Genomic DNA, 14,142 nt, shown 5'->3' on the forward strand with positions numbered 1-14,142 from the left:
AGTTAGGCTGTGACGCATACGAGTCGAACCACTCGTATTGCATCAGTCGGTAGAGGTTGAAGCCAGCCTCCCACCTCCCATCCAGACGGGGAGGTGAGTCATCTTCAGGAGGGAACAGACCTGTACCGGCTCAACTCCACTTCACTCTGCTTTTTAGTTTTACCTGGAACAGCAGTACCCGCTACTTTTCCTTTTTGTATCACCTCCGTCGAGCTGCGTTTGGTTCCACTTGGACACTGTCAAGAGTTATGGTGGCTCCTTGAAGTGTATACGTTGTAGTACTGTACGAGTGTACTGGGCTACAACTACTGCACACAGTGCAGCATTGGGGCGCTGGGTGCATGCATTTTACTAGTCAGGAATGACATTTCTGCAGCCCAACACTTTGGCTGCAGAAATGTCTGTTTCACTCATCAACACTAGGAGCCTGGAAGCTACTGTAAAGGTGTAGAGCGATCTGCTCTGCTCTGTCTACTACAGTATGTATGGAACCGAGGCGGGAAATGTAATTACCTTTAATCATTATGAAACGATTAAAAGTATGATCGCTGTATATAGCCGATTTTGACTCTTTAGGCCCGCCTCCTAACTGTATCTGGCCGTATTTCCTGTTTTGACCGGATCTAGGTTTCCGTATCCGGTCTAAAGCTGCGTCATAGCTCCGATCCCATAGCTTTCCATTGTAAACAAGGAAAGTGCCTGGACGGGCATAACATCGTCTTTTTTCACGCGGATTTTTTATTTGGAAGCTGTCTGATTCTTTTACCCGCCTGGCATATGAGCTGCATACATATCGTCTGCTATGTGCGCGACGTGCCCTCGCAGGAACATAACGCACAGCTCGGCGTTTTACATGAGTTTTTCTGTAAACAGCGGCAGATACAGCCTGACAACGGATATTTATTTTTCCAATGGGATTGTTTTTTTTCGAAAGCTGCGGTCCGGTCTACAACACTGGTACATGTTACATGCACAGATCGTGCCGATGCGCGCATGTGCCCACGTTAAAAGGTAAGGACAATTTGGCATTTGCTGAGTTCAGGCTATGTTTAAAATGGCAGAGAAAAGGCCATCCATTCTTTTAGGTTACCGTAGTTTGTTGTAGTTTATGTAGGGAGTTTGGTATACTTCTCTCTCTCTCTCTCTCTCTCTCTCTCTATCTCATGTCTGACTCGATCGTATCTGTCCTAGGGCTGCTTGCGCCACCCGCCGAGCGACATTCTTTTAATGAACGCTGCTGTAAAAGCATCCGCAAACCTTCCAGTTGGATATTATAAATGTTATTTTGGTACATGAATCATCGTTCCAACCTCGACCGAGGCCGAAACGTGAGGAGGACGTGTTCTTCTTCTGAAGACTGATGCACCTTGCAGCTATGGAAGAGCCAAAAAATTAAACATAAGAGGAATATGCCGCGCTTTTATTAAATAAAAATAAATATAAAACAAAAAATCCATCGTTTGAAAATCACCCACAGCCAGCTGGCTGGCTCACGGTGGAAAATAGAAAATAGACACGGCAAAATAGAATCCAATATGTGGAAACTGTAAGAGTATTGATCCAGTCCCTGGCATGTCATTCCTTTAGCTATATCCAGCTATGCGCTCTATCAGAAACGCTGCGGGCAATTTCCCCACAGGGATCAACGAAGGGTTTATTTACCTAGTCTCTTATTTTACCTTAGAAAGATAGATGGAAAATCGGGGGAAACATTTCGATTCATTGCATACATAATGGCACTGTTACCCAGGGGGCAAACCAGCCTTTTTTTAGGAAACCTGCATTTGCCCCGACATAAAAGGTTGTCCACCAGAAATATTATCTATGACCCAGTAGGATCACAACCTAAATGGACAACCCGGTCAATTTGTACGGCAAAGTTCCAATATGGCCGCCTCAATATTAGCCCCTATCTATCTATAAATGCGACAAATCTCTGTCTGTCTGTCTGTTTGTTTGTTTGTAATCCGCGTATCTCGAGAACCGTTCGTCCCACCGGCTTCAGATTCGGCACGCGCGTTCCCCGCCGCCGCGCGGAGTGCAGTGCCGGGCCTCGACCCGACCCGACTCGCGGTTTTCCGAAACCGGCGCGAAACGTTCGGAATCTCCTTATGCGGAGCTGATTGTTGACATCAGGCTGTTCCGGAGGAAGCGCTGACTCATTGTGACATCACTTCATAAAAGGCTCTGACATCACGTACGCCACATGAGTCAACAAAAAATCTCTGTGAATGTGTATGTATGTATGTAATCCGAGTATCTCTAAACCATTCTTCCCACGTTCTCCATATATGGGCATAAAATGAATGCCCGTATGCGGAACTGATGTCTGACATCAGAGTTTTCCGCAACCGGTACTGTGTGTGCAGAGATCTCCATATATGGGCATAAGGGGACAATGGCAAACAGATGGTCAAAACGGGTCCTATGACAACAGGTATATTGGGGTTTGCATTAAAGGGTGGGGACAAAGGCTAACAGATGGTCAAAACGGGTCCTATGACAACAGGTATATTGGGGTTTGCATTAAAGGGTGGGGCAGGCATAAAATGGACGCAAATAGACAGATATCTCCATATATGGGCATATGGGCATAAAATGGACCCAGAACTATATCTGCAGTGATCTCCATATATGGACATAAAATGGACGCCGACAGACAGACAGATACAGATATCTCCATATATGGGCATAAATGGACACAGGCAAACAGATGGTCAAAACGGGTCCTATGACAACAGGTATAATGGGGTTTGCATTAAAGGGCGGGGCATTCATTCTCTATTTACATCGTTCCCGAGTTGGCCAGGTCGCCGACTAGACGCTGGGCCGCCCGAAGGGCGGCCCAGCTTCTAGTTAGTTTTAATGGGGGGTGAATAGGGAAAAATTTTAAACTGAGGGATATTTCCACGAAACTTCACAGGTTGATCAATGGTATACATATGAACATTTTTTGTATTGCAAGTTTCCATGAAATCCAATATGGCCGCCACAATATGGCCGCCATAATGTAAGGACCCAGAAAATAGGTTTTGCCTCTAACTTCTGAACCAGATGAGCTAGAAACGCAAACTTGGTGTCTATTTCATGGTGTCTGACCATGGGAGACTCAATGGAATAGCTAATTTTATTATTGGGTGTGTCTGGACCTTTATTGTGCATATTTGCAAGATGGTGGATTCCCAAAATAGAGCTTTAACATAATTTCTACCATGATTGTTGACTGCTTTTGCAAATACAAGCAATATGAATCCATTTGCTAAGATTTATGGCACAGAAGGGACTTATACCTGTATTATTCTTGAGTTTGCATGTTGTCAAAATGGCTGTAAACGAGATATTATATTTCCTGTCCGATTCTACTGTATGTAGTTGTAGCAATGACTTCAGATAAAATCAGAGACCAAAACAATGTATCTTAGAAATTATTTTTTTATTTAAAAAATGTATAAAAAAAGAGAGAGATTATCTCAATGAAATGAATGCAACTGCCTTTTTGGGTCTTTCACACATAGACATGCACATGCTTTCCAACAACTTCAGCTTCAGGGAAATTATAATGAACACATGATTAAAACAGGCTGCATTATAATGCAAATAATTGCTAGTCACTATCACTGTCATGTGTACCTATCCTGCTGCATCTTGTCTCCAGTCCTTGGCAACGACACCCCAAGTAGCATGCAATTCCCTTCTTCGCACATGAAGTTCAATCACCCGAGAGAGACTTGGAGTAGAACCGCTGCTCCTTCACTTGGAAAGGAGTCAGCTTAGGTGGTTAGGGCATCTAGTACGGATGCCCCCCGAGCGCCTTCCTAGGAAGGTCCTCGATGCACGTCCCACTGGGAGGAGACCCCGTGGCAGACCTAAGACCAGATGGAAGGATTATATCTCCAGACTGGCCTGGGAACGCCTCGGTATACTCCCAGAGGGAGTGGAGGAAGTTACGCAGGATAAGGAAATCTGGAAGTCTCAGTTGGAACCGTTACCCCCGCGACCCGATTCCGGATAAGCGGTTGAAGATGGATGGATGGCTGGATGGCACATGAACAGTTTTTCTGGCAGCCTTTGATACAGCTACATTGTCCATTGATATAGGCCAGGCTGGCTCTGTAGATGGACAGGGGACTGCCTTCCCATCACTGAGAGACCATCCATATTCAGTGAAGCAAGGGATGTCTGGCTTCGCGATGTGTGCAGTTTTATCTATTATGGCTGCAAGAGCATCTCTTTTCAGGTGCAGGCCAAAGGCATTTTCTGTAGGTGGCAGCAGCTTCAACAGGGTTGATCGGTTATTTAGGAACTTGTACACTCTCAGCTTTGCCAGGTCAAAGTCCTCCGAATGGTCAGCTTTTGATGCATATACAGCTATCGTGAGGTCTCTAGCCTGATTCTTGACATCCTCTGAGAGGGAATAAGAGGAATTTTCACCAAACTCCTGAAGTGCAGGGAGATCTAGACCCATGCTGGTCTTGAACCATGCCTTCTTTCCAGTGAAAAAGGGATAGCTGGTGGTATCTCTGCCACTCAGGCTGTGAATAAAGGGCAGGGCACGACACTGTGCGAGTCCAAGGGCTGAGACCATGTGATGGATAGGAAGATATGCATCCTGCTCTGTTCTCACCCACAGCTCTGGAAGGTCTAGGAGGTGGGTGGCAGCATGATATAGATGCCTATATCATGCTGCCGCCATGGGAAGGCAGTCCCCTGTCCATCTACAGAGCCAGCCTGGCCTATATCAATGGACAAGGCAATATCATGTAGCTGTATCAAAGGCTGCCAGAAAAACTGTTCATGTGCGAAGAAGGGAATTGCATGCTACTTGGGGTGTCGTTGCCAAGGACTGGAGACAAGATGCAGCAGGATAGGTACACATGACAGTGATAGTGACTAGCAATTATTTGCATTATAATGCAGCCTGTTTTAATCATGTGTTCATTATAATTTCCCTGAAGCTGAAGTTGTTGGAAAGCATGTGCATGTCTATGTGTGAAAGACCCAAAAAGGCAGTTGCATTAATTTCATTGAGATAATCTCTCTCTTTTTTATTAATTTTTTAAATAAAAAAATAATTTCTAAGATACATTGTTTTGGTCTCTGATTTTATCTGAAGTCATTGGTGTACAGGTCAGACATTGCACACACACACAGTGCCCATTCCATTGAGTCTCCCATGGTCAGACACCATGAAATAGACACCAAGTTTGCGTTTCTAGCTCATCTGGTTCAGAAGTTAGAGGCAAAACCTATTTTCTGGGTCCTTACATTATGGCGGCCATATTGTCGCGGCCATATTGGATTTCATGGAAACTTGCAATACAAAAAATGTTCATATGTATACCATTGATCAACCTGTGAAGTTTCGTGGAAATATCCCTCAGTTTAACATTTTTCCCTATTCACCCCCCATTAAAACTAATAGGGGCTAATATTGAGGCGGCCATATTGGAACTTTGCCGTACAAATTGACCGGGTTGTCCATTTAGGTTGTGATCCTACTGGGTCATAGATAATATTTCTGGTGGACAACCTTTTATGTCGGGGCAAATGCAGCACACCTTCCTTTGCCCCCTGGGTAGTACTGATAAATAGTATTATAAGTATTATTACGTCACTGTCGGGCAGAAACCTCGTATCTCCAAGTTTCAAGTTTGTACGTTTGTTCACCAAGTAAAGCCCTGCTTCATCATACAAGGCTGTCGCACAAAAGTAGTGAAAACAGCCGATCTGCTGTTTTCACTAGTTTAGTTCATTTTTAAAATGAACTGTCTTGGACATACAAGGTTTCCACCCGACAACGTTGATTATTTGTGTTATGACGAGATGACGGTAAGATACGGAAGAGGGAGACGTGACAAGCACCATGTCGGATGAAAAATAAGTCTCAAGTAGGCGTATCCTCTGATCTCTGGTGATTGGTTTTAGGGGAAGTCTCCTCACTCTGTAAATCGCTCAGACAGGGGACAATGTCAGACTCAAGCTTCAGCTGAGTCTGGGGGAATGGGTCCCCAGTTCAAATATGATTATTTGGGGCGGGTTGCGACCTGAAAAGTAAGACGCCTCAGGGCGACATTGGCCATCTGGCCAGTGATGTATATCGGACCAGTTACCCACATATGGAGGCCACATCGGCCACATACCACACTAACATGATCCATATATGGTTAAGACAGATGGCCAAGACAGCCCATATCTGTGTGGCTGGTTCTACAGACAGGGATCTCCATGTATGGGCATAAAAGGGTATGATGTCAGACATCATAGGACTTTCACATAACGAATAACTGAGTAAGCATGTTTGGGCTCACACAGAATATCTCCAGTGCATGGATCTCCATGGGTACCAGGGGTCATCAAGGGATTTCATTCCCATATGACGTCCTGTTAGATATGGGCTTAATATTGATGACATCAGGGAACTCCATACATGGGCATAAAAGGGATTCTGTTAGTGTGACAACACAGTGAACCCCATTCTGTTAGAGTGGTTCCCCTGATTTCACAGTGACATCAGAGCATGATGTCAGAGCGACAAACCCATCGAACAGACAAACACAGTGTCAGGCGTGACAGACACACACACACACACACACACACACACACACACACACACACACACACACACACACACACACACACACACACACACACACACACACACACACACACACACACACACACACACGGACAAGCTGTGACCGTGTACATACTATAATAACAGCGTACCCAGTGTTGGGAAGTTACTTTGAAAGCGTAACTTGTACACTTACAAGTAACTCACCATGGCAGTAACTTGATCAAGTTAAAGTTATACCCCTGGAGAAATGTAACTTGTAAAGTTTCAAGTTACATAGAAAAGGTAACTTGAGTAACTTGAGTTACTTTTTCTTTGCAGCGTTAAATTGAGAAAGTACATTTGGTGGTCTTTAGTAAACATCTGTGTTCCTAAAATAAAGTTAAAAAATCACACCCGTGTGAAGTGGAGCTGTGTGTGTGTGTGTGTGTGTGTGTGTGTGTGTGTGTGTGTGTGTGTGTGTGTGGATCATGTGTACCGATTTTTGTGACATTTGAAGAAAATATGTAGGAAAAGGAGCAAAAAGTGTGTTTTGGAGAAAATTCAAGATGGCGGAAAATCTATCATGGCGCAAATGGGCGTGGCCTATATGGGGAGATGCGTCATGACCCAAGGAATCCAGGGAAAAAATATTTTTAATTTTCCGACCTACGGTTCAAGAGTTACAGGCCAAAACGTAAAGTGGGGTGTTATGGCGCCACCATGCGGCCAAATGACACAATTATTTTTTATTTAATCCTTGAAATCATTATGAACCTCCTCTCCAAGTCTTGAAACTCTAGCCCCTATGGTTTGCGAGAGACAAATAATTGAATGTGAGTTTTTGCGATTCCCATTATAAGTCAATGGGGAAAATTAATTCACTAATAAATTAATATCAATTAAACTATAGAACCTTTCTCTTAGAAAAGTAATAGCCCACGATTCCCGAGTAAGCCGGTCGATTTGACATATGGCGCGAGTGTGTGGTGGCAAAACTGTGGGACTAGTGGCGTGCCGAAGTTTAGGAAGTTCAGGCTACATACACACACACAGACACACAGACAGACAGACAGACACACAGACAGACCCACACAGCCACGTATAGGGAGCTGCACACAGCTCCAAAAAAGAAGAAAATTATGATCTGTTGAGGACATTTGATCGTTAATCTTAACAAAACTTAAATGTAAAAGTATAACTTCGCTTGCAACTTCTTGTAACTTGTAACTTGAGCCAAAAATGACCCAAAAAGTATCTCAGTTACTTGACGAGTTACAGAAATATGAATGTAACTCAGTTACCAGCAAGTTCCAGCAAAATATAACTTAGTTACGTAACTCAGTTACATGTAACTTTAACTTCCCCAACACTGAGCGTACCTCTGGGGTTGGTGAGGGTGGCCTCGGTGTGTAACAGTGTACCATAATAACAGCGTACCTCTGGGGTTAGTAAGGGTGGCCTCGGTGTGTAACAGTGTACCATAATAACAGCGTACCTCTGGGGTTAGTGAGGGTGGCCTCGGTGTGTAACAGTGTACCATAATAACAGCGTACCTCTGGGGTTAGTGAGGGTGGCCTCGGTGTGTAACAGTGTACCATAATAACAGCGTACCTCTGGGGTTAGTGAGGGTGGCCTCGGTGTGTAACAGTGTACCATAATAACAGCGTACCTCTGGGGTTAGTAAGGGTGGCCTCGGTGTGTAACAGTGTACCATAATAACAGCGTACCTCTGGGGTTAGTAAGGGTGGCCTCGGTGTGTAACAGTGTACCATAATAACAGCGTACCTCTGGGGTTAGTGAGGGTGGCCTCGGTGTGTAACAGTGTACCATAGGGCATTCACGAATAGTGATTTTTAGTATTCGCAATTATTCGACCTCAAAGTATTCGAATAGTCGAATATTCGACAGGACTGGCCAAACTGTCAAATATTAAGCAAGAGGCGAACATAGTGAAAATAGCCGATCTACATGCTCACATGTGAGCATGTAGATCTGCTATTTTCACAATATTTATCTGCGGAACCGAGTCACATTAAATGTGCTTGTCAGGGTGGGGGTCCCCAATATGTTTATTTTGGGGGTCACGGCCTAAAAAGGTTTGAGAACCCCTGGTATAGAGCATTAACAAATTCATCCACCAGGGGCATTGACAACTCATTCTTATGACTTCCTATCTAGCCAAGCTTTATAAACTATATATTTTCTAGACAAAATAAGAAAAAAAATATTCGACTTTGGTGAACAACGTCGAATAGTGACTTTGATATTCGAATATTCGAATAGTTGGTGAATGCCCTAGTGTATCATAATAACAGCGTACCTCGGTGTGTAACAGTGTACCATAATAACAGCATACCTCTGGGGTTGGTGAGCGTGGCCTCGGTGGCCTTGCCGCCGTCCCCGCAGCGCGTGTCGTCGTAGGGCAGACACTGGTCCCCGGTCCCCGCCACCAGCTCCGCGTTCTTGGCCACGTCCTTGACCACGTTGAGGTTCCGCACCTTGAACACCTTCCGGCTGCTGGTGTCCGACAGGTAGACGGCCCCCGTCACCGGACTGGTGGCCAGGTAGTACTTATGAGCAGGACTGGAGCTGGGAGGGAGTGGAGGGAGGGGAAGGTTGTAGAGGGGAGAATATTTATACAAGAATCAATGCAAAATGGAAGGGAAGGGCACACCACTTTCAATAGGGGAAAGAAAAAAAATCCTAATTGAATTGAAATAGATCCAAAAACCAATTGGAGAGTTGGTGGGGGACACGACAATGACACTGTGAACCAAAAGGACACGGAAAATTAAAAGTAGAACGAGATTAAACGTGGCATAATGGCTGGATGCCGATTGATCCTGGACGCGCGCGCGTGTGTGTGTGTCTGTGTGTGGGCTCATTTGGAAATCCATGTTTTCTGGAGAGACCAGGCAAGCTGATTCTCTCTGCATTTAAGAAAATAACAGATGATGGGAGACTCTTCGGTGCGTCGATTTCCCTGACCATAATTTATTAAGGCCGAACGACATGACTTCAAATCATTATCACCATTAGCCTATTCAAACTTTTGCCTCTATTACGAGAAAATGGAAGAAGTAAGCAATTTACCCCGAGTGAGAGGACATTATGCTCTGATAATGTCCTGTGTGAGGGGGTGATCGGACGAGGCGAAGCCGAGTCCGATAACACCCTCACACAGGACATTATCAGAGCATAATGTCCGACCCCGAGTGGTAAATAGCTTTTCTACCACTTTTTCCCTTATACATGAAAGAAAACACATAGTTGTAACTTGCAAGGATCTTAAGTTACAATCATTATTGCCTATAAAACTTCCGCGAGACAGCAGATAGTTCCACCAACAACATCTTCTACTCACCAACAGATGGCGCCAACTCCATACTAATCCATGCGTCTAGCTTACAGCTAAGCTAACGTCAGTTAGAAGTACCGTTCCGGCCGTAAATAGAGGCTGTTCGCTTCCAGAAAGGCATAGGTTCAGAGAAAAGGGGCTTTAAAGTTGGCGGATTGCATTGGATCCAAATAAATCGGCGACTATAGCATGCACGTTAGTAAACATAGGACCGTTGCCACGGTCATTTGTTGGTTGGGGGAAAGGTGTTCCGACTACCTCCTGAAGTCCCCGGATGTACACTGAGGCGCATTGATCTCGGACAAGTCCTCACACAACTTTGCGGCAGTTGTTCTGTCATAACCTCCGGAATTTAGCCAATCAGAATCCAGTATTTGAACACGTGACTCGAAAAAGTGGTAGAATAACAGATCTACAAGCTCATACTGTACACATTGTGACCAACAGAGTATAATACAGGGTTAATATATATTTGCCATTTGTGCTTTTCCTGGAAAGGTCTTTCTATATTACTTTGTTTTATTGTTTTGCTAAAGCAGATCAAGTATATCAGTAAAGCCAGCAATGTTGGTGGTGAAAGCAAACAAGCATTCAAGCATTAATGCATTCCTTTTATTGTCTGGTGTATAGGCAACGAGAATGTAAGAATTGTATTATCTGTTGTGTAGGCAATGACAATGTAAGAATAACTTTATGCCTACTAGAATAATAAATTATGATTAAAACCCCTGGTTTAGTGCAGTGGTTCTCAACCTGTGGGTCGGGACCCCCCCTATTGTGGGGGGTCCCCAGATGATTAAATTATAAAAAGGAGTAGCCAATCACATCGTAGCAAGGGCAACACAATACCTGGACAAAACCAGCAGCCGAGACATGGAGAACTCGAGTACGCCGAGAGATTTCTCTCCGGGGATCATTCAAGCTTTCTCTCTCCATCTCCCCCATCTCATCTAATCTCATCCCTTATACCGTATGAAACATATTAGCTTCCTTTTCCATTTTACGAAATGCATCGGCCTTGCCAGGGGCATCACAAAGGGGGGGGGGGGGGGGAGTGGGACTGAGTTACTAGGGCCCAAGGTGGAGGGGGCCTTAATTATTTTAGCTATTGAAAAATAGCAGATATACAAGCTCACAGCGCGGCACCGAGTGCCGCGCTGCGACCTTGTAGATCTGCTATTTTTTGAAAAGTCGTGAAAATGTGTGCAAATCTTTGAATATATGTATTTTTTTAAGCGAACATTTGTAACTCAGATTTTGCTTCTGGGGGTGTCCTTGGAACGAAATCTTTTGAGATGGAGGTCCATGGCCAAATACATATCATTCTGTTTTTTTCAAATGAAAAGGTTCGAGCACCACTGACATAGAAACATAGGTTTTTCAAAAAACCTTAGTAGGATTTGAAATAGGCTACTCAAAGACTTTTCACGATTTTTTCAAAAATAGCAGATCTACAAGCTCGCAGCTCGGCACTCGGTGCCGCGCTGTGAGCTTGTATATCTGCTATTTTTCAACAGTTAAAGCACTGCAAGGCGTAATAATGCGTTCCCAGTCTAAATGGGAACGCATGTGAAGAACATTTCATTGGGGGGCCCACAGGGAATCCTTGTACCCGGGGCCCAGAATTTGGTGCGACACCCCTGGGCCTTGCCTTTTTTTTTTTTTATCACATTCAAATCAATGAACATGATGTGGACTACTGCCATAAATTATGCAGTGTAGGTTATAATGAAGTCTCAGAGAGAGCTGGATAAAAAGTCCCCCGCTCTCTCTCTCTCTCTCCAGATCCTTCAGAGGCGAGGTGTTACATAAGTGAAAAATTACTCTGTGCCGTAATGGGGGATGAGCTCCGCTGTAATGTGTCTGCGGCGCAGATTGCAGGGGTCCTTAAAGGACCAGGGGGTGCAGCGATTAATCCAACCGATCGTTTTTAATCAATCATATCATCGACACTGACGGGCAGAAACCTCTTATCTCCATGTTCTCCAACTTTTTGTGTCTTTTCGTAAATTAATGCCCTACTTCAGTGATACTCAAACTCCGGTCCGCAGGCCACTTCCGGCCTGCGACACAATTTTGACTGGCCCACCAGCTTAATGGTGGGCCATTAAGCTGGTGGGCCAGGGTCGTTAATGAACTTTCTTGATGTACAGTTGTACAAAACAAAAAATGTCAGTAGAACCGCGATCCAACCGATATGCCCATAAAAGGGGACAAGGACTGAGAGATACAGAGATCTCCATATATGGGCACTTTCGTTTTACATCACACTGACACGCATGGACTTAGTCCTACTGATGCTGTCAGTGTTCTCCATATATGGGCATAAAGGGATCAATTCACTATGACCCAGCTGCCTATCCCTTGATCTTGCCACATATGGAGATGCTGGCTTCAGCATCGATAATCCAAAGGTAGAACAAAAGTGTGGTGTGACCGTTCCCTATAAAGAGTATTTTTCCATTGGCAGTGTTGATACTTTTACTTAAAGGAGCTATAGTCAACTTTTTCTTGAAAAACGGATGCTAAAATAAAAATAATGTTTAGAAAATATTTTATAAAAAAATAAGCTTCATGTATGTGTTTCTATTCAAAAATGACCACAAAAATCATAACATAATAATAAAATAATTATTTTGGCCATTGTCAGACCGACACTTTGTTTACATTCTAGTCTATAGACTAGGATGTAAACAAAGTGTCGGCCCTACAATGAAAAAGTTGACTATAGCTCCTTTAACACCTTCTAAGCCTGGTCGTACTCCCTCGGACTTCCTACTGGGTCCCATCAGCCACACGTCTATTCCCGGACTTTTGATATAAATGATAATAATAAAAATAAAAAACATCGGAAATTCTTCTCTGTGTCTTTTTGGAGCTATCTGAAACGGTTAATATGCTCTCACAGTCATTTTCTGGTGCTGGGTGTGATACTCGTAATATCCAGCAGGCCACGCCGTTGACTCACATTCTGGATGGATGGCTGGCCAGGAGTGGCCATGAACTCTCCCCAGTGTTGAAAATCGACAAGAAGGACACACAAGATGGCTACTCTTTGTCTCTGTTCGTGGATCGCGGTTTCAATCACGTTCGGGCGCCGCTTCTCTATCGCTCCTTTCCCTGCTTCGCCGCACGTAAACGAATGGAATTGATCTCCCCTCCGCCTCGCCAAAGTAAGATCGCCGACCTCTGCAGGATGAATATGTACGCTGTATCGAGCACTCCATTACGTGTTGTTATCATGTGGGCTTTGTTTTTTTAAAACATGTTTGTAAATAAATGGCTTATTTCTTCGGCGCTACCTCTGTTCAGAGGGTTCTGCCGCGAAAGAAACAGTGCTGAAGAAAGGTTCAGCACTGCTGTACTACACCTAGCACTGCTGTACTCTCACCCGGTAGAGACACACACTAACCAATGGGACAGACCTAAGCGCAGGAAGAACGTCACTTTGTTGACGCTCACATTAGCTGCTCAAGTGTGATAGTCCAAAGGCAAGGGAGTAATGCTGCTATAGGCAGGGGCGTTACGCGGCCTTGCAAGCCAGATATCTGAACGTACCCTGACTAGTTAGTGTCAGCTCACAGAGGATGACCGGGGCAGTGTGGTAGTTAGGTATTTACTGTCAGCTCACAGAGGATGACCGGTGCAGTGTCGTAGTTAGGTAGTTAGTGTCAGCTCACAGAGGATGACTGGGGCAGTGTGGGTAGTTAGGGCATTAACGACTTGTGATTTTTGCAAGTCGACTCGACTCAGTAAAAAGTTGAGTTGAAGTCGACTTTATCGTTTGATGACGTACGTCATCACATCACACACGACCCCCCCCCCCCCCAATTATTTTGGGGGTGTCCCCAGATGATTAACTTAATGTGAAACATTGTTTTCTCACTCAACTGTAAACAAACCAACATACAGTTTAAGTGTATATAGGGTATCTTCACATTTCTTAAAGTGCCAATTTAAGGACTTTTGAATAAATCCAAATTGTCAAATATAGAGGCAGAAATTGTGAAAATAGCTAATCTACATGCTCACAACGCCTCGTGAGCATGTAAATCAGCTATTTTCACAATAGAACGTTTTTTTTTTTTTTTTTTCAACTTCCGACTTCCGACATTCTCTGGTGGACTTGTCGACTTTTTCGTTAATGCCCTAGTGGTAGTTAGGTAGTTAGTGTCAACTAACAGAGGATGACCGGAGCAGTGTGGTAGTTAGGTAGTTAGTGTCATCC

General features: G+C 44.2%; 1 protein-coding gene across 6 annotated transcripts in view; it reads right to left on the reverse strand.

Annotated features, from left to right (window-relative positions):
* tenm4 (teneurin transmembrane protein 4) overlaps positions 1–14,142 on the reverse strand; it is a gene marked incomplete at both ends in the record, with an annotated part of 418,773 nt that overhangs the window by 121,973 nt on the left and 282,658 nt on the right. For all 6 annotated transcript variants that reach the window (XM_080731250.1, XM_080731249.1, XM_080731248.1 and 3 more), the window contains one exon: positions 8,913–9,145. In XM_080731250.1, the coding sequence (XP_080587376.1) occupies positions 8,913–9,145 (233 nt within the window). The remainder of the gene's footprint in view (positions 1–8,912; positions 9,146–14,142) is intronic.

This window comes from Nannobrachium achirus (assembly GCF_963921795.1).
Source record: "Nannobrachium achirus genome assembly, chromosome: 8".
Taxonomy (NCBI): domain Eukaryota; kingdom Metazoa; phylum Chordata; class Actinopteri; order Myctophiformes; family Myctophidae; genus Nannobrachium; species Nannobrachium achirus.